Raw genomic sequence first — 22,033 nt, forward strand, 5'->3', positions numbered from 1 at the left:
TTGTACACACACACACATATGTATGTATATATGTGTATGTGTATATATATGTATGTATATATACACACACACACATACATACATACAAACACATATGTGTGTGTATGTTAACTTTCTATTTTAAATAATCAGATTTACCAGAAGTTGCAAAATTAAAATATTACAGAGATATTCTCTCTAGCCACCACCACCTAGATTCCACCAAAAGTGATCTCCTATATAACAAAAGTGATTGTCAAAACCAGGAAACTCACTACCATTTTTATTCATGGGATCTTTTAGTTGTAGTCAAAATTTCATGAGTTAAAATGAACCTCCGAGTAAGTCCTTTTAAAAAATGAAACGTCAGTTTTTTTGCAGTGATTACATCCTGAGCAAAGTCAGGGGTCTAGGGCATGCCGGATTTCCTTGAGACGACCTGGGATGCGCTTTCTCTCGTGGGGGCGTGCGGTTTGGGGGATGCCTCTGCAGCTGTTTCTATGGTTTTCTGGTCCTGAACTCTTCATTTTCTGGTCTATCAGCTCAGAAGTCCTTTCTTTTCTTTTAAATTTTATTTATTTATTTATTTTTACTTATAGGTGGATACATTATCTTTATTTATTTTTATGTGGTGCTGAGGATCGAACCCAATGCCTTACGCATGGTAGGTGAGTGCTTTACCTCTGAGCCACAACCTCAGCCTGATCGAGCCCTTTCCTTAAGAGAACGAGAGGCCACCTGAGCAATGAGAACAGCCACCACCTTCTCTTGTAAGGAAGGCCCCATCTGCAGGAGAAATCAAGTTCATCTGTAGCTGACATTTGGAAGCGATGAGTGTGGCAACTGTGTAGAACGATGACATCAGAAGCCCACGTTCATAATCAATGTCACATTCATCATGCAGCATAGACTGTGTAACACCAATAAAAGTGGTTTTAAGTCAAATCGCTTTTCAAGACATCTAGGAGGCAACCAGCATTTCTACACTAAATATTCCCCTGATTTATGCCAGGTACAGTGAGACTTGGATTAAGAAGTCCAACAAGGGCTGGGCACGGTGGTGCACACCTGTAATCCCAGTAGCTGGGGAGGCTGAGACAGGAAGATTGCAAGTTCAAAGGCAGCCTCAGCAAAAGCAAGGCACTAAGCAACTGTGAGACGCTGTCTCTAAATAAAACACAAAATAGAGCTGGGAAAGTGACTCAGTGGTCAAGTGCCCCTGAGTTCAATCCCGAGTACCACCCCGCCCCAAAAAAAAAGTCCAACAAGGAGCGTTTTCTTCCAAGGCTGAAACAAGACCAGCTACATAATTGGGGACCCCATACAAAATTAAAATGGGGAGACTTTTGTTAAAAAAATGATTGAGCATTTCCAGACTGTGAGGACAGAACAGTCAACTGAGCAGGGGCCTGAGCGGCGGCACAAGGCTGGCCCTGTCCTGGGGGCTCCAATGAGATTGCCACAGTAAACACAGGACACCCTAGTAATATTTGGGCAGCCAAATATTGAACAGGACATACACTAATAAATTATTTGTTGTTTACCTGAAATAAGAATGTCTTAGGGTGTCTATATTTTTATTTGCGGTATCTGGAACAATGAAGGCAGGCCAGGGGCCATCCAGGGATGCAAAGATCAAAAAAAGACCAAGAGGCATGATTCTCCAGAACCCAATTTAGAGTTAATTTCTCTTAGATGCTGGGTATCCCAAGGAAACAGTTCATAGAAGAGAATATTTAAAAATTCCATAGCAAGAAGGGACAAGAGAAGGGGTGAGGAAGAAGAGGAAGAGGAAGGGGGAGGGGGAGGAGGGGAGAGAAAAGAGCCCAGGAGAAGAGAAGAAAGACTACTTTAACTTATAAACCAATATGTATGATGCTCCGAGTAATTGCTGGGCCTTAAACATAGATTTCATTTTTAAACAAAGGAAAAAATGTTTAGGCCCAGAAAAATTTATACATAGTTCAACTGAATTTAAGAGTGGTTAGTTTTTTGTTGCTATTTTTAGTTAAATCTGGACCCAATTTAACTTATCTTTTCAATTTTTATTCCCAATTGGACAATGAAAGTGTTTTCTTTGGGGGTTTTCTTCCTTTGTTTTGCTACATTTATGAAGCACCTACTGTGTATAGGCACTCTTGAGCATGTACTAAGGCTGAGCTGTGTTCCAACTCTTTAGATGGAATAACTAATTTAACCCTGTGACAACTTTGGGGAGCTAATAGAGTCACCCTGTGGCCCACAAGAGACAGCTCAGGGCTAGAAGTTAAGCAGGATCCGCACAGCCAAGAAGTGGAAGGGCTGGGACTTAAACCCAGAGTCCATGCTCTTAATAATCCTACACCTAAACTGCACCTACTATATGCCAGGCTCGGTACTGGGCACTGGGGTATGAAGAGAAGGCAGGGACAGACAGCGGCTGGGCAGACAGGCAGGAATAGAGAGCTCCACATGTTCGTGCCACGGTAACAGGTAAAGCCAAAGTGCAGCAGGCATGGAGGGGCAGCTCTGCACCTGAGCAGGGGCAGCGAGGGGAGGACCTGCCTTCAGGGCTGACCTTGAAAGGCACAGAGGCTGACATGGAGGGCGGGAGGCTACTAGATGGGCCACCTCTGCTGTTTCTTGTTAGAATTACTTTTTATTTTTTTTCTTGTCATAACGAAGTTTTAGGGAACACCACACCACCGGGCCTGCTCATTTCACTGGGTGATGGCTGCTTTCCTGCTGCGGGGCAGACTTAAGTGGTCGCAAGGAGCCCATGGCTAGCACCCACGAAGCTCTCCCCCACCCATATTTTATTGGTGCATTGTAGTTGTGCGTGAGGGTGGGGTTTGTTGATCCTTGTTAGTTATAGCTTTTGACCTACAGAATCTGTACACACGACAAAGTGGTCGTGGCTTCATGTCTCTAGGTCCGGAGAAGAGGCTGGTAGCAGCAGACCATGGGGACAGATGTTCTTCCAGCTCCTTGTCCCTTCCTTGGGTCTCTTCTCCCCTCCGTTCCCCATCCACACACCTGGACCCCATTCAGCAGTCCTCCTGCCACAGCCGGGCTCTCTCCCTCAGCACGGCCGCCGCGTAGCACTTGGCTCCCCTGATTAGAACTTGACCCGGCTAGTTCATGGGGCACAGGGGCTTGAGCCCTGGTGTCTAGCAGAAGCTAAAACTGCGTTCGGTGTGGAGGAAAGAACTAGTAATCTAGTGCCACAAACAGCCTTAATTGTGCCCCTACTATGTGCTAAGCATGCTATGGGAGTGATTATGATATAGGGGTCCACTTTATGCTTGGAATATAGATAGTCCTCGCTGCTCTGGCACTGCGACTTATTTTTAAAATGGACACGTTTCTTTCTCTTCTTCTCTCTCTCCCTCCCTCCCTATCTTTCACTCCCTGATTTCTGGAAGAAACAGGATCAGCTTTCTTCTCCATCCTAGGCAGAGTGATCTGTCCTTGAGCACACACTCACCACAGGAACCGAAGTAATTCAGGGATGGCACCAGAAATCTCAGAAATGACTCTCTCCCAAATTAACAAGTGAATTACACTCCAACAGAAAACACTGGAATGTAGCCTTTGAGTCACCTCTTTTAAAGCCCCCTGCTCCCCCTGTTGGAAGGGCAGAATCATAGCCTCTGGGGCAGGAGCACCCTGTGGTTCTCCCTTGCTAGCAAAGCAAGAAAAGTTCTTTGCCTTTTTTTTAAAACTGCGTCCGTAACTGATGCCAATCCAGTAATGAAAACAGGTTTTGAGAAAAAAGGAAAAAGAAGGTTTATTGATTTGCCAGCAAAGGAGAAACACAGGGGACTCCTGTCCCAAAGCCTGTGATTCTGCCCACCGGCAGGAACAGGGGCTTTTACAGAGGTGATTCGGAGAAAATAAGATTAGGGAGGAGAAGATCAGGGAAATGAAGATCAGGGAGGAGAATTTTAGAGAAAAGAATATCAGAGATGATCAGGGAGGAGATCAGGAAGGAAAAGTTTAGGGAAAAGAAGATCAGAGAGGAGGTTTGGGAAAACGAAAAAAAAAGTATAAGTTTCAAAGCCATAGTCATATAGTATCAAGTGAACCCCTGTCACGTGTCCTTGTTATTAGAGTGGCATCAGGAACAAAGAGCAAACTTTTGGTAATAATTACTGAAACCCTGGGAGGCGCAATGATGCCCCCATCTTGCAGATGCAGGCTGTTGCCCTTAGAGGCTAGCCTTGCCTGGGACTTCAAGGTTAGTCAGTGTGGGTGACGCCACGTCCTTCCTCCAGCACCTCTGCAGCCTCCTGGAGGGACCAGCCTGGGGACCGCCAGTTATTAGAAGCAATCCCCCATGCGTGCTCTGGACCTGAGGAAGGATGGAAACTTGTGAGCCCACTCGTGGTCCTTGTCTCTCCCCAGGGGGCACCAAACCCTCCACAGGTTTCTAGGGCCAAGTTGTCCAGAGTAGGAACACTGAGAAGAGTTAGCAGTCGGTAAAGGGCATGTACTTACTGGGTGCGAGGCTCATCCCTCCCCACAGATGAGTTCTGTTTGATCTCCAGGCTCCCCCTGGACCCTTAGCTATTTCCCATTAAAAATAGTGTGCTCGCCTTCTCTTGGAAAAATGGAAATTCTGGGAATCTGAACCCATTTCCCTCAAGGCAGCTGCTGGTGGAGCTGGAGGGAGTGAGGACCCTCTGTTTGTTCAGGTACTCTCTGTTCTCTGAGCCTCCCAGGACTGCCACAGTAATCTAGGGCCCTGCCTAGCCCAGGAGGCAAGTGATTTGGTGGCCCTGGTGTGGGCCTCTTCCAAGGTCCCATACAGCCGCTAAGAGAAGCCTGGAGTGAGCCCCTGCCCCAGCCCTGCCCCTCGCCATCACCTACCCTGATGAATGGCCCGAGCCCAGCACAGGGGCTGCTCCAGAGCACAGCTACCCTCCAACCTCCCACCAAAGATATGGAAAATGTGTGGCACTCACCCAGCCGTCTACACAGTTGGCACCAGAAATCTCTGAAATGACCCCAAGGTCTTCCCTGAAGCCCCGTCTTTCCCCAGGGCTTGCAGCATCTACTCTGAGACACAGATCCAAAAAGCACTCCAGGGTCAGTTCAGTGGAATTGACCTCTGAAAAGAAGCTTGGGCCTGAAGGACAGATGGGCCACCGAGCTTGACTGGGGTCACCGAGCTTGACTGGGGTCACCATGGAGGGCCATGGAGGACCACAGGTGTTCTGGTGGTTTTATCCATGTTACTGGGACGTTACACACTGACCAGAGGTCCCCAATGAACTCCCAAGACTGTTGTGCGCAGGTGGTTTCCCAACCCCCACCCACCCCCCTCTCCCCCCTGCTCCTTCCCTCCCCACTCTCCCTCACTTCCAGCAAGTTCCCCGGGGTGCATGAAGTGCCAGTCCCCTCCTGACTCCCACGCCCTGGCCGCGGTCACAACACCATCTAACTGCTTAGGGCAGTTGGAATAGATGTTCCTAGAGCACTTTAAAAAAAGTTATTATTGAAAAGAAAAAGTAACTAAAATTTTAAATCTACAACAAAATAAATAAATGGCAATGAGGAACACATTAAAAAATAAATCCCATGAAGTTTTCTGCAACTTGAGTAACTCAGAAAGCCCTCCCCAAGGAGGAAAACCCTCCCCCGTATTGACTGAAGTTGTTTCAAATTAATGTTACTTAAACATGTTCAAATACAAACCCAGATATAAACACCTTGTGTTTATAACTCTTGTTCAACTATAAACTATGAAATTAAACACAAGTGAAACTACAAACCAAGTGAGATTCAGATTAACAGTCCTAATAGTGGATGGCAGGCTGCCCCACACCAGGCCTAGCCTGCTCTTCGTGGGTCCCTGGGGTGGTGCTGGCTCTGTGCTGGGGACACGACTCCCTCCACCACTCCTCTCCGTGGCCTTGCCACCCGCCCTTCAGCAGCACATCCTACCATCCAGTGCCCTTCACTGGGCACACTTTTTTATGGTTCTATAAAATCTATATTTCCCCCCTCATTGGCTCCAGGTGATCAAGGTGATGTTATTTGGTGCCAACAGCTTATAGATACATAGTCCCCCTTATGCACAGTCTCACTTCCCAAGCTTCAGTTCCCCGTGGTGAGCTATGGTCTAAAAACATCAGATGGAAAATTCTAGTAATAAACAGTTCCAATTAAATAACTTCTATTAAAGTATTTCTATCATTTCATTATTTTTAGTTATTATTATTGGTGTTACTGGGCCTAACATATAAATGAAGATTTCTCATAGGTGTGTACGTAGGAGAACAAGCAGTATACCCAGGATTAGCACTGCGTGTGGTTCAGGCACCGGCTGGGGGTCTTGGAAGGCAGCCCCTTGGATAAAGGGGGACAACTGTACAAAGACCAAGGCTGGAAGCCCCTCCGAGGTCCTGGTTACTAGGCTCTTATCCCAATGAAAACCCCCTTTTAGGCAATTTCTGCTTAGATCAGCATCAGAATTAAAACACACAATTAATGCATTTTTGTCAAGAACTCATGTTTGCCAGTTTGCACAGCAATGCAATCTCATTTAATCTCGTGGCCAAACTCAGAATTTGTACGGAAAAGGAAGGCATCGCTCTGAGAAGCTAGGAGAAGTAAAGATAAACAAGTGGCCCAAATTCAGAAGGTTCCCTTTTTCTGAAAGCTCACACATGGAGGCCCTGAAGGGAGCTTTAAATATTTAGATGCAGCCACATCTGGTTTTGAAAAAACTTAGTGTCAGCTCTGCATAGGGGTCAATGGATTCAGAAAAACAGAATGTCTGCTCAAACCACCTTGGTCATCTTTTTAAAGACAATCCCAAAGTCCACCCAAATTCCCAAATTGAATATTCACATTGTAGAAATGCTTTCAATCAATTCTCTCCCCCAAACAGATTTTCAAGCCCCCTCTTCCCGCGTTTGCAATGCCACTGCCCTGGCTGGGCACCGCCGCTCTCAGACAGCTAGACCTCAGTCCCTACTGCTTGTGGCTGCCCTGTCCCCCTCCGTACCCTGCGTCAACCTCATCACCACCCAGGGCTCTGTCTGCCCTTGAGCCTCCTTCCACTCACCTCTGGCCTCCGCCTAATTTTTTTCCGCTATCACTACAGGTACTTCAGGGTGTCACTTCCCACCCAGGTCCTAGGGAAGGTCCCTTGAACTCTTCTCTGGCTCTGCTGGCTTAGGCAGGTCCTCGGGCCTCCAGAAGGCCTGGGGACGAGGGAGGTTGCTGATCTTCCAGGGTGCAGAGCTGTCCCCCAGCCCCATGGCCCTCTGAAGCTCCACCCTGAGGAGCTGAGCAGGCTCCCTGGCCAGGCATCTGGGTGCCCTGACCTTCATGCCCCTCTGTGGTCCCAGGCACCTGCACAGCCTTTCCTCTGGCATCTCAATATCTCCACCTGCTGATCACTGAGGCTCACCTGCAGCCAGAGGGCTGCGGAGAATGTTCTCTCAGAACTGCTGTGCGGGCCCTTCCTGCTGCAGAGGGAACCTGAGTCCTCCAGCTCAAGGTCCTGCCTCATTTATTGCCATCACCAGACTGGTCCTGGGGCTCATTCCAGGTGCCAGTGTCCTGCTTGTCACGGGAGAACTTTGGCACTCCCCAGTGGTGGAGTGTTTAGACTGGAAGACAAGTGTGTGTGCGTGTGTGTGTGTGTGTGTGTGTTGTGTGTATGTGTCTGTTGTGTGGTGTGTGTGTCTTGTGTGGTATGTGGTGTGTATGTGTGTGTTGTGTGGTGTGTATGTGTGTGTTGTGTGGTGTGTATGTGTGTGTTGTGTGGTGTGTGTGGTGTATGTGTGTGTTGCATTACTTTGTCCTCTGGGACAGGATTTTTCTTCTTTGTTACTCTTCATTCCTTCTCCCTCCCCTACTTCATATTAAGAAAGAAGCTATGTTTTAATGGCTTCAAATCCACTAATTTAAAAACTCAAAACCAAATTAAATGGTGGGTCACAAGTAAAAAGCGTCCTGGCCAGCCCCTTGCCTCCAGCACCCCTTCCAGTTTTCAGTAGGTGTTCTCCTAGAAGCAGCAGAGGGTCAAGGTTCTTGCACCCTGTTTTAGTTTGCTCTGTGGTTGCAGCAGTTAGGTTTTTAAAATTTATTTATTTGTTCTAATCAGTTATACATGACAGTGCTATTCGATTCATTGTACACAAACGGAGCACAATTTTTGACTTCTGGTTGTATCCAAAGTAAGGTCACAACATTCGTGCAATCATACATGTACCTAGGGTGATAAATATCTGTCTCATTCCACCATCTTTCCTACCCCTTATCCCCTTCCCACCTCCCCTTTGTCCCATTCATCCCATGCCCCCCCACCCCATTATGGATGAGCATCCATTTATCAGAGAAATCATTTGGCCTTTGGTTTCTGGGGACTGGTTTACTTTGCTTAGCATAATATTCTCTAACTCCATTCATTTACCTGCAATGCCATAATTTTATTCTCTATAATTGCTAAGTAATATTCCATTGAATATTACTTAGCAATAAACACCACAGTTTCTTTATTTATTGAAGGGCATTATAGGTTGGTTCCAGTTTAGTGAACATTGATGTGGCTGTGTCACTGTAGTATGCTGTTTTTAAGTCCTTTGGGTATAGACCAAGGAGGGGGACAGCTGGGTTACACGGTGGAGCAGCTGTTTTTGAGAGCTTCTGTTTTTCCTGGAGTCCTGGTAGGCTTTTCTTTCTTTTATTTCAAGAAGAGACATGCATTTTTTCCATCACCCCACCACAATCTTCCTGTTTCCTAATCATGCTGAGTGCTGAATGGAAACCACTTCCTCCTCAGGCCATGCTCCTGACCTCTGAGCCTTCCGGGTCTAATTTGGACTCACTGTTTTCTGCTGCCCTGTGCCCACCATCCAGGTGTTTCTTTATGCAGACTCTTCTTGGGTCAGCTCCAGAAAGTATCTTGTCTCTTAAATTCTTCATTCCTTCTGCACATGGATGTCCAATTTTCCCAGCACCATTTATCAAAGAGACTGTCCCTTCTCCAGGGTCTGGTTTGACCACCTTTGCTGAGGATCAGTTGGCTGAAGACGTGGGGGTTATTTTGGTATCTCTATGCTGTTCCAGGGCCTGTGTGTCATTTTTATCCTATTCCCATGCTGCTTTAGCTGCTGTGCTCTGTGGATGTACTGACCTCATCAGGTGCTGTGAGGCCTTCACCTTTGTGCTTTTGTTCACGATGGCTTGGGTTGGGCTTCCATATGAATTGAAGCATTGTTTTTTTTTTCTAGTTTTGTGAAAAACTTTATTGATATTTTGATGCAGATTTCACTGAGTCTGTGAATTTTTTTGAATAGCATGGACATTTTAACAATATTAATTTTGCTAATCCATGAATGTGGGAGGATTTTTCTTTTCTGTGTGTTTCTTCTTCATTTTCTTTCATCAGTGTTTTGGAATTTTCATATTGTGAATGAAATTGCTTTCAAGATTTCTTTCTCAGCAATCTCGTTATTAGTGTATCAAATGCTACTTATTCAGCTTTGCTGAATTTATTTATTAATTCTAATAATCTTCTGGTCAGCCTTTAGTTTTTTTTTCTATGTATAGAATCATATCATCTACAGAGATAATTTGACCCCCATCTCTCACTCTGTATAAAAATCAACTCAAAATGGATCAAAAACCTAACTGCAAGTCCTAAAACTACTATATGAAAACATAGGGGAAAGACTTCAAGACATTGGTATAGGCAATGATATTTTTTTAATGTAACCATAAAAGCAGAGGAATCAAAAAGAAAAATAGAGAAATGGGATTACGTCAAATTAGATACCTTCTGTACAGCGAAAGTAACTGCCTACAAAGTGTAGAAACAACCTATAGAGCCAGAGAAAATAATTTCTATTCATCAGAACAAGGAGTAATAGCCATGATTAAAAATGGACAAAACATCTGAATAAATACTTGTCAAAGAAAGAAATAAAAATGGCCAGCAAATACATGAAAAATGTTCAATGTCATGAGCCTCCAGGAATGCAAATCAAAACTGCCGTGAGATGGTATCTCACCCAGCTAGAATGGCTGCTATCAAAAAAAAATTAAAAATATATGGATATGGAGAAAAAAGAACGCTCTCACACTGTTGGTGAGGATGTAAATGAGATCACCCACTACAGAGAACAGCATGAAGGTTCTTTAAAAGTTTAAGAATGTATCTACCATATGATCCAATGTCCCTCTTCTGGGTACATATCCAAAGGACATGAAATCAGCATACCAAAAACATAACTGTACACCCATACTTATGGCTGCACTGTTCATAACTAAAATATGGAATCAGTCTATGTGCCCATCAATGGATAAATGGATTGTGTATGCGAGCGTGCAAGCACACACACACACACACACACACACACAGGAATAATTTTCATCATTAAAGAAGATGAAAACTATCATTTGTAACAAAATGGATGGGACTAAAGAGCATTTTATTTAATGAAATAAGCCAGACACAGAAAGGTAAAGGTACATATTCTGTCTCATACATAGAAGCTAAAAAAAAAAAAAAGAAAGATGATAGGAATGTAGAAAAGTGATCACTAGAGGTTGGGAAGGTGGGTGGATAAAGGGAAGCTGGATTTAATCAGTGCATGCTGTATGCATATATTGAAATATCCTACTGAAGTCCATTAATATGTACAATCACATATGTTAATGAAACTACAACAATTTCAAATAAATATATAAATTTTTGTTTCCTTTTCTGCTTTTCTGCAATTCATTCACAAGTAATATTTTTTCAGCAAATTCATGGCAGGTAAACTTCTTGAGCATTTGAAAATCTGTCTTTATTTTGCCTCATATTTCATTGGTAATTCAACCAGCTATGAAATTTTGCATTTGATATAACTTCCCTCAGGACTCTAAATGTTACTCCAGACCCTTGCCTCCAAAGTGTGGTCCATAGGCCAGCAGTCATGGGGCATCACTGAGGTGCTTGTTGGCAACACACAGTTCCCCACCCCAAAATCTGAACTTGAACAAGATCCCCAGGGTACATTAGAGCTGAGAAGGGCTGATTCATCCTTGGTACTGCTGCTGGGAGGCCTGAGGTCAATCTGACTCTCCCTTTTAAGTAAGTGATCTAACATGACTTGGCCTGAGGCTTGGGGCCCTTCTTTGTCCTTACTAGATGTTGTAAAATTCTCCAGGCTCTTTGATCTTTTCCAGTGGGTTCCACCATGCCTGAGGCTTGTGCCTGTCTTCAGATCTGGGACACTCTTTATTTAGATCTCTGGTTTTGCCTGCCTGGCTATATTCTTGGCTCCCTCTCTCGTGAATGTCACAGATCCCCTGGACCCATCATTCACATCTCTTGCCCTTTCACTCCTTTTCCCTTGTTCTTCCTGGTCTTCAAATCGGGAACTTTTCTCAAATTGGTCCTTTAACCCTCAGATTAGATTTTGTTTTTGTCTGTGACTGTTTTGCAATTGTGTGCTTCTAATTTGCAAGGCATTTTAGGATTCTCTGAATGCCCTTTTTCATAGCAGGCTGTTCTTTTTTTTTTTTTTTTATTTTATTTTTTTTTTTATTTATTTATTTTTTTTTTATTGGTTGTTCACAACATTACAAAGCTCTTGACATATCATATTTTCATACATTAGATTGAAGTGGGTTATGAACTCCCAATTTTCCCCCAAATGCAGAATCACATCGGTTATACATCCACAGTTTTACATAATGCCCAATTAGTAATTGTTGTATTCTGCTACCTTTCCTATCCCGTACTATCCCCCCTCCCCTCCCCTCCCTTCTTCTCTCTCTACCCCATCTACTGTAATTCATTACTCTCCTTGTTTATTTTCCCATTCCGCTCATAACCTCTTATATGTAATTTTGTATAGCAATGAGGGTCTCCCTTCATTTCCATGCAATTTCCCTTTTCTCTCCCTTTCCCTCCCATCTCATGACTCTGTTAAATGTTAGTCTTTTCTTCCTGCTCTTCCTCCTTGCTCTGTTCATGGTTGCTCTCATTATATCAAAGAAGACATTTGGTATTTGTTTTTTAGGGATTGACTAGCTTCACTAAGCATAATCTGCTCTAGTGCCATCCATTTCCCTGCAAATTCTATGATTTTGTCATTTTTTATTGCTGCATAGTACTCCATTGTGTAAAGATGCCACATTTTTTTTATCCATTCATCTATTGAAGGGCATCTGGGTTGGTTCCACAGTCTAGCTATTGTGAATTGTGCTGCTATGAACATCGATATGGCAGCATCCCTGTAGCATGCTCTTTTAAGGTCTTCAGGAAATAGTCCGAGAAGGGCAATAGCAGGGTCAAATGGTGGTTCCATTCCCAGCTTTCCCAGGAATCTCCAAACTAGCAGGCTGTTCTTGTTCAATAGCATCACACATCTCTACAGGCAGTGATTCGTGCAGCTGCTTTTCTTCCTCTAGTTCCAGTTGTTCTCTTTGTCCATTTGGCACTTTCTTTTTCATGCTGTTGATGATTTGTCATGTCTGATGAATTTATTAGATGATATGGAATTATTTTTTTTTTAAGTGTGATGATGTTTTATAAGAAAAGGCCCTTAATTTTAGAACACAAATGTTAAAATTGTTAGGGATGAAGTGTCTTGATGTCTACAATATACTTCTAAATGGCTTTGTGTGTGCATGCACATGCACATACCCACACACCCACACCCACACTCACACTTACACTCGTGCATAGATGGTAAGAAAGTAGAAATTTTAATATGACAACACTGTTGACCTATGATGAAAACAGGTGGGCCCAGATTTTGATTGTACTAGCCTCCCAACTTTTTGTTGCATTGTTATACTAGTCTCCCAACTTTCTCTTGAATTTTTTCATTGTAAACATTGCAAATAAGGAAAAAAATGTATCTGATGATGATTGATTGTTCATTCTCTGAATATCTTTAGGAAAATACCGTCAGGGTTTTAAGATTCCTATATAATCTGCTTTTTTTTTTTTAAATAGAAAATCTGATAACAATTTGGTCTTTTCCCCCCCTCCCCTTCAGTTTAAGTTTAAATGAAACTACAAAAGATCAATGGCTAACACTCCACTACTACTTGATAGCTTCTGTGGGCCTGCTGCAATAGCACAGCTCAGGCCAGCAAGGAAGGCTGGCCTCCTCAGCCCCTGCATCAAGGCCTGTCCTAACACTACATCTTGGCTGAATCTAAGATCTGGAGTTTTAAACATGGAAAAAGTACAAGAGGTTTTGTTCTCATGGCTGCCTGTTATATCTGGCACTAGAATGACCCAGCGCTCACTTGCTTGGAGAAATACTCTTTGCTTTCAGGATCTCAGGATTAGTAGCACCTCTGCCAAGCTTCCAGCCAGGAAGCACACATACTTGATATCAGCAGCCCTGAGACACAAGTCTACAACACAAGCACTCTGACCAGGCAGCAAGAAGGTGCCCCTGCTTGATCATTAAGTAAGTTAACAGTAGGTCATTTGCATTTTTGCTTATGTGCACTGCAGGGTGATGAACAATATGTGCAAAGCCTCTGAGTAACATTGTTTAGGAGATCTGCCAGAAAGGATTAGGAGAGGACCTGTCTTGATGTATCTCTAATGAAGCAAAATAAATTTATAATGGGATTTCATGGGTGTAGGTCATAATTGGATTTGGTGAAGGATGTAATTAAATTTCACCAAAGGCTTACAGCCTCTGCCCTGGGAAATAATGGAATGGTCAGAAAACCTTCTATTTGGCTTAAAAGAAAGCCTGCAGGAAATGGAAAACACATTTTCCCCGTCTTGGACCAGCAACCCCAACATCGCTAGGAACTCTAGGACTGCAAGAGTTTCACTTCAGGGTACGATGTGCAAGCCCTGTAGGTAATACCAGAATACTGTGAAACTCACTTGCTATTTTCTGCCTTTAGTCTTCTCAATTTCCCCTCTTGACTTCAGCTAGGAGAGCCAAAGCACAATCCAGGACAGAGAACGGCAGCCTCTCTAGGGTGAGTGGATACCAATATATAAGAATAAGGGCAGCTGAATGGTGCAGGCTGTGGCATGATACAGCCCTGCCATGATACTGGCATTGATTCTGGATGCCAAGTGGCTTGAAAACTTTGGGAGCACAGCAGGGCATACAGTGTGTGTCCAGTGACGACAAGCAACAGGCTGATTCCCCCCCGCCCCCATCTCTAAGTGAATGTACCTAGGGATCTTGGTCTTGAGGTGCCTAAGCCCTCCCTGGGCTTGAGTGTTCTGCCCACAGCAGGTGTCAGGAGCTGTGACCAGATGCACTTCCTGTAGTCAGGTGCTTGGATGTGGCAAACTGCAGACCTGCTATTGGGCAGTTCCTGGGTCCAACATCTCTTCAGATAAAGGCCAAGAGAAATAACTTTACCTCCAGCTACATCCCCCTGAATTCATCAATCAATTGTATTCCATCCTTTCGACTCTCTAGAAATTAATCAATTAATTACTCTCTAGAAAAGTAAGGCAGGGAGAACATATTTGCTAATGACATGTCCAACAGAGGACTTGGGTCTAGCATATATAAAGAACTCTCAAAATTCAACAGTAGAAAGATCGTAGAGTCTTTCACAGGACAAAAGTTTAAGTTTTGATGAAGTTCAGTTCATCAATTTTTTTAGTTATGAACTATATTTCCAATGTCAGGTTTAAAATAGCTTTTTTTTAGCTCCTGGTCTCAAGAATTCTTTTCTACATTTTTTTTAAAAAGTTCTATAATTTCACAAGTTACATTTAAGTCAATAATCCATTTTGAGTTAATTTTTAATAATGTGTGAGACTTAGATTGAGGTTCATTTTATTGTCTCAGGGTATCCATTTAATTCAGTATTACTTGTTGAAAATACTGTCTTTCTTCTACTGAATTGCTTCTCATTTTAAAAAAAATCAACAAGTCCCATTTTTATGGGCCCATTTCTGGGGGCCCAGAAATTTCTCTTCCATTTATCTGTGTGTTTATCTCTTCACCATATACCATATGGATTGCTATAGTTATCTAATGAGTCTCAATGTTTGATAGAGTAATTCATCTTACTTGATTCTTATTTTTCAGAATTTTATTTTAGCTATTTTAGGTCTTGTGTTTTTCCATGTAAATTTTAGAATAAACTTGTCCAAAATAATCTTATTTTGTAATTTTGACAGAAATTACATTAAATCTATAGATATGAAGAGTACTGACATCTTTCCCATGCAGAGTTTTCTAATCCATGAACATAGTATGTCTTTCCATCTATTTAGGTCTTCTTTGACATAATTTAGCAGGTGTTGTGATTTTCAGCATATAAATCTTATACTTGTTGTGTTAGATTTATACTTAGGCATTTCAGTTTCTTTGGAACAATTGTAAATGGTATTGTATTTTAAATTTCATTTTCCATATGTTCATGTTTAGTATATAGAAAAGCAATTGATCTTTGTATATCAATTTTTATTCTGAATCTTGCTGAACTCAGTAAGTTCTGGTAGTCTTTTTGAACATTCTTTGGGATTTTCCATGTAGACAACTGTGTAATTGGCAAATAGGGATTTTTAAAAATTTTTCTTCCTTTCTAATTTCGTATTTTATTTTTCCCACCTTATTGCAACTAAGACTTCCAGCACTATGTTGAATGACAATGGTAATAGTCAACTTTTGAGCCTTTTTCCTGACTTTGGAAGTCAATTATTCAGTGTTCTACTACTAATCATGATATTAGTTATAAGTTTTATACATAATTTTATTAGATTGAGGAAATTCCCTTGCTTCCTAGTTTACTAAGAGTTTTTAATCATGAAAGATTATTGGGTTTTGTCAAATTTTTTTCTGTATAGAGCTATCATATAATTTTTTCTTTTTTAATCTATTGATAGAATAAATTGCATTTATTGAGGCAACTTTGCATATCAGAAATAAATTTTCCCAGGTTATAGTGTATATATTTCATTTTATACACTGCCAGATTCAACTTGCTAATGTGTTGTTGAGGATTTCTGTATCTAAGTTTATGAGAGATATTGGTATATAGTTTTGCCTTTTTTGTACTGTCTTTGTCTAGTTTTAGGATCAAGGGCAATTCCAGACCCTAAAATGATCTCAGAAGTGTTCTTTCCTATTTTATGCAGGAGATTGTTTAAAATATCTTAAATGTTGGCTAGAATTCTCCAACTAAACCTAGGTCTGAGGATTTCTTCAGGAGCTTTTCTGTTATTATTAAAATTGAATTACTTTAATATTACAGACCTGTTCAGGTTGCTGATTTCAACATTGTTAAGTTTGAGTGGTTGGTGGCTTTTGAGGAATCTCAGTCCATTTCTTCTAAGTTATCCAATTTACAAGTGTTACTGTCTAATATTCTCTCATTATTCTTTTAATGACTATATGAACTCTAACAATATATATACTATTACACTTCTGACATTGGTGATTTGAAACTTTTTATCTTTACCATTCTTTTTAGAGTGCTATCAACTCTATTGATTTTTTTCCTCTGAAAGAACCTGTTTTGTTTCATACATTTCCCCTACTAGTCCCCTGCTTTCAATTTCATGAATCTATGCTCCTATATATATTATACCCTTTCATGTTCTTAGTTTGTACTTATTTTGTTCTTTATTCACTATTTTCTTGAAGTAGAAACTCAGATGACTGGCTTGAGACCTTTCCTATTCTCTAAAGTAAGCCTTTGGTGCTATGAACTTCCCTCTCAACACAGCTTTATCTGTATCCCACATATTTTGATATGTTGTGTCAGAATTTTTACTCATTTATATGTATTTTTAAAGTTTCTTTGAGACTTTCTGTTTGACCTCAGGATTTTTAAAAATGTTTTTCTTCGTTTCTATGTATTTGGAAACATTTCTTTTATCTTTTGGTTATTAATTTTAGTTTCATTCTATTATGGTCAGAAAATATATTCCACATCATTATTTTAAAAATTTTTTAAGGTTTATTTCATAGCTCAGGATATAGTTTATCTTGGTGAATGTTCCTTGAGTGCTTGCAAAACACCCATTCTGCTCTTGTTAGGTGAACTGTTCTGTCCATGTTAATTAAGTCCTGTTGCTCAAATGTGTTCAGTTTATCCACCTCTTTTCTGATTTTCTATCTGGTAGTTCTGTCAGCTGCTGAGAGTGATATGTTGAAGTCTTCAATCATTGGTTACATTCTCTTTTCCCCTCAGAAATTTTATTTCCACTTAGGGTTCTTTACACTCTCACTTTTAAAATATGATTTTCAGAAGTATTTTCTCTATATACATTGAACAATATATCAAAAGGTGTTATAATTATTGTCTCAAACATCAAATATAATTTATAAACCTGATTACAAGAAGGGACAGTATATTATATTTACCCCTATCCATTTCACTGCTCTTCTATTCTTTTGGAAGTTCTAAGCCTTCTTCCATTATCATTTCCTATTTTCTCTAGAGAACTTTCTTTGACGTGTGTGTGTGTGTGTGTGTGTGTGTGTGTGTGTGTGTGTGTGTGCATGCATATGTGGTGCTGGAACTCAGGATCTCTCTTGTGCTAGGTAATCATTCTACCACAGAGCTACATGCTTATCTCCATTAGCTACATTTTTAAGAGCAGATTTGCCAGCAACAAATTCTCTTTGCATTCCTTAATATGACAATGTCTTTATCTCTCCTTCAATCTGGAAATATATTTTCCTCATACAGAATTTTTCACTGATGGTTCTTTTTTTTTTTTTTTGCAGAAATTGAAAATGTTGTGCCACTTTCTTCTGGCCTCCATGGTTTCATATGAGAAATCTGCTGCCACTTGAATTGATGTCCCCTATAATGCATCATTTCTTTTTATCTACTTTTGAATAGAAACTCAAACTTTGGTTTTGAGTTTAAATGAGTTTAATTATGACATGTCTTGAAGTGAATTTCTTAGGTTTGATCTTTTTGGGGTCCATTTATTGCTTGGTTCTGCAGTTGTATATATTTCAACAAATTTGGGATGTTTTAGGGCTTTATTTCCTTGAGTTCTTGTTCATCCTTGGTCCTTCTTTCCTCTCTGAGATTGATGCTACAAACACTAGTTCTCTTTTTTATTGGTGCATTATTCTTATCCATAACAGTGTGATTCATACATGCACATAACTCAATCGATCTCCTTCCCCAGTACCTTCCCTTTCCCATCTCTCTTTCCTCCTCCAGATCTACTTCCTATACTCTACTGATTTCTCTTCTATTATTTTAGGTAGTGTATATTTATATATGGATCCATTATAGTATGCTTATACACAGATATAGCATCATTTGGAAGTTTAATTCCCCAATACTCCTCCATCCTTCTCCTTTAAAAAAAAAAAAAAAAAAAAAAAAAAAAAAAAAAAAACTTTATTTTTAATTGTTTATCTTTATGTCGTGCTAAGGATCGAACCCAGGGCCTTTTGCTCTACCACTGAGCTAATCCAGCCCCTTCTCCCTCTTTCTTGATCCTCTTCCTTTACTTTATTGATTTCTCTTCTATTTTCTTGAAATTGCCGTTTTAAAATTCTCTTTCTCTCCAGTTTCCACATATGAAACAAAATATTTGACTTTTGACTTTCTGAAGCTGGCTTATTTCACTTAGTTTGATGTTTTCTAGTTTCATCTATTTACCTGAAAATGACTAATTTCATTCCTCTTTATGGCTGAATAAAACTTCATTGAACATATATACTATATTTTCTTTGCCCATTTGCCTGTGGACAGGCATCAAGGCTGGTTCCATAACTTGACTATTGCATTACCATAAACCCTGATATACATGTATCATTGTAGTGTGCTGATTTTAGTTCTTTTGGATAAATACCAAGGAGTGGGAGAGCTGGTGGAATGGCATAAAATTAAAAAGCTTCTGTAACACAAAGAAAACAACTAAGAGTGTGGAAAAGAGCCTAGAGAATAAGAGAAAGTTTTGTCAGCTACTCTTCTGACAGAGGATTGATATTCAGAATATATAAAGAACTCAAAAACTTTAACAATAAACAAACAAACAAACAAAAAACACAGAAAATCCAATCACTAATTGGGTAAAATATTTAAACAGACATTTCTGAAAAGAAGAAATACAAATGGCCAACAAGTATATGAAAAAAAAAATGTTTAACATCTTTAGCAATCAGGGAAATGCAAATTGAAACTATACTGAGATTTTATCTCACTCAAGTCAGAATGATGATCATAAAGAATAAAAATAATAATAAATGTTGGTGAGGATATGGGGGAAAAGGTACACTTAAACATTGCTGGTGGGATTGCAGATTGGTACAATTGCTTTGGAAAGCAGCATGGAGATACCTCAGAAGATTGAGAATGGAGCCACCAAATTCTAGTTCTTTTGCTATAGTTATACAGGTCCCTACAACCCTGTTCATTTCTAAGTTCTCTGTTATTTGGATTGGGTAAATTCTATTGATCTTCCCTCAAGTTCATGGATTCCATTCTCTGTCTTCTCTACTCTATCTCTGGGGTCATTCTACAAACTTATTATTTCAGTTATTTTATTTTTCAATTCTATAATTTGTATTTGGCCCCCCTTTCAACTATCCTATATTTCTGTTGATATTTTTCTGTTGTTTCTATTTGTTTCAGATGCATATGTTATTATCACCTGAGCACTTCTATCATAGGGACTTTAAAATTCTTGTCTTATAATTCCAAGATCTGATTTTTCTCCATGTCAGTATCTGTTGGTTTTCTCATTTAAGTTGTAAATTTCCTGATTATTTGTAATGACAGGTGAGTTTTTAAAATTACATCAGGCTCTTTGCATATTGCATTATGAAATTCTATTCAATCTTGGGTTAGTAGAATGTCCATCTTTCTACTGCCTCTCTCCAACAGCGCCCTGGCAAAAGCAGAGCAGGAACTCGCCCTGTCTGCATGTAGCTGACAATTCAGCCCACACTTGGCCCTGATGATACAGGTGGGTGGGAGGGAGGAGTCAGAATGCCAGTTACTGCCATCTCCCACCACCCCATTATGCCTTGTTAAGGCTGGGTGAGGAGAGAGGCTTTTGCTGAAGCCCAGAGGGGAAAGAAAATCACTTCATTCTATCGATGTCAAGTGAGATTGTGGCTCAGCTTCTCATGTGACCCCTTGGGGGCCTGGGAAGGATGAGAGGGAAGAGATGACAATATCCACCAACTCTGGTCACACTACCTTGTTTGGATTCTTATTGCTGTATTGTATGGGGTGTCAGCTCCTTGGTGGGCCAACTACCACCAGGGAGGGAGAGAATATAAACTGTCAACTACCCCCTATTATTCCTGGTTCAGTCTAAGATGTCAGGTAGAGGTTGGGACTCTGCTCCCCACTGCACCCTCCCTGACACCAGAATGGGCAGTTGAAGCATAATGGTGACTAGTTCTACCTTATATCACCTGAATAGTGGATGTAGAAACTTGGTTCACCAGAAAGTCCTGCTGACACTCCATGATGGGAGAGGCTGAGCATTTCCTACTGCCACCAGGAGCAAGAAGGAAGATTAGCTCCCTACTCAGACCCACCAACACCACCGGGTGGAGAAACAGGATTGCTACCACTTGGTTCTGCTGACTTTGTTGGGTCAGGGATGAGACAGAAGATCAGCTTCCAGCTGGACCTGCTGAAATTGTTGGAAGGGTAGGATTGGGAAAGTAGTTAGGTTTTTTCTTCTATCTAACTGATGTCCAGTGGATATTGCCAACATGATTTTCTGGTAGGCCTCCATCTTCCTGGTCCTTCAGCTAGGGGGAGCAGGCTTCTTCTTGGAGTATATTTTGTTGGCACTTGTTAAAAATCCAGGAGATATGTACCCTGACTGGGATATATGGGAGTCAACAAGGAAACCCAAATCAATTATCATCTCTCCATTCCTCAGATTCTGAAGTACCCTGGAAGCTGCCGTCTCCCTGTCCCCTTTCAGTCTCCCTGCTGGTTTGCTGTTTTACATGCAGGTCTTCTAATGGTTGAGAGGGAACATGTGAGGAATGGGGCTAGTCCATCTTGGTGGACCAGAAGTCCCCATTCTTCTTGTTTAAAAACACAAAGTTTTGATCACATTCCATGTACTATTTTATATCATTTTATGTACCATAAGTTTTTAATTTCTGTTACAAACAGTCCAATTTTAAAGGCTATAGAACTCCCCACTGAGTGGTCAGAATATGATTTATAAAATCACTTTGCTATTGTTGAAAATTTGGATTCTAGCATTATTGCTGTCATAAATAATGTACTGGTGAGAATGTACCTAAAGTCTTGCTGTATTTAGGATTATTACTTTAGGGTGGAGTCCCAGGAGTAAAATTATACCCAGCCCAATAGCAACATGCAAGGAGACCCCTTGTGCCCTCACCAACAATGGGGCTTCAATATGCTTTTGAGGATGAGTCAATATGACAGAGAAAAGAAAACAGTGTTGCAATTTTTCCTAAGATACATTTCTTTCATCACTAGTGAGGTTGTTCGGGCTCCTCCTTTTGTAATTTGATATCTTACGTCCTTTTTCTGTTCATCTTTGAGAGCTTCCATATTCCTTTGGAAGAGCCTTCTTAGTAGAAAAATCTGACTTAATACATACGAGTAGTTCTCTGAAACCAAAAAATATAATTTGACATTGAAGATAAGCTGAGAGCAATGATCTAATCCACTGTTCAGCTACTGCAAACATCAAGTACCTAACAGGAAAACACCTGCCAATTAAATAAAGACATCAGATGAAGATAAAACATGTGAAGCACTACAGATTGCTGGATAACTCTTGAACTTCAAAATTATGCTGTTTAAAATGAATAAACATTTCCGGAACCTTACCTGAAGCATGACAACATTGTCACCTTCGAAAGTTACAAACACATCTGCATCACACTTCAAGTCTGAGATTCGGTTTTCCATCATGTAGCCCTATTGCAGAAGAAATAAAGAAAATAAGAAACACATTTTAAATTTGCAATCCCATCATTATACAGGATTAACACTTTCTTTGAAATTAAAAATGCAGAAAATTAATTTTTCTATATTTTTATTGGTGCATTATAGTTTTACATAACATTGGGATTCATTGTCACACATTTGCACACACACACAATATAACAACGTGATTTGACTAACATTA

General features: G+C 40.8%; 1 protein-coding gene across 1 annotated transcript in view; it reads right to left on the bottom strand.

Annotated features, from left to right (window-relative positions):
- The window catches only part of LOC144371899 (acyl-coenzyme A oxidase-like protein), a 44,805-nt gene extending 22,988 nt beyond the window's left edge, over positions 1-21,817 (bottom strand). The window contains exon 1 of the mRNA XM_078035201.1: positions 21,733-21,817. Coding sequence (XP_077891327.1) covers positions 21,733-21,816 — 84 coding nt within the window. The 5' untranslated portion in view covers position 21,817. The remainder of the gene's footprint in view (positions 1-21,732) is intronic.
- Positions 21,818-22,033: the final 216 nt, after the last annotated feature.

This window comes from Ictidomys tridecemlineatus, chromosome Y (genome assembly GCF_052094955.1).
Source record: "Ictidomys tridecemlineatus isolate mIctTri1 chromosome Y, mIctTri1.hap1, whole genome shotgun sequence".
NCBI lineage: Eukaryota > Metazoa > Chordata > Mammalia > Rodentia > Sciuridae > Ictidomys > Ictidomys tridecemlineatus.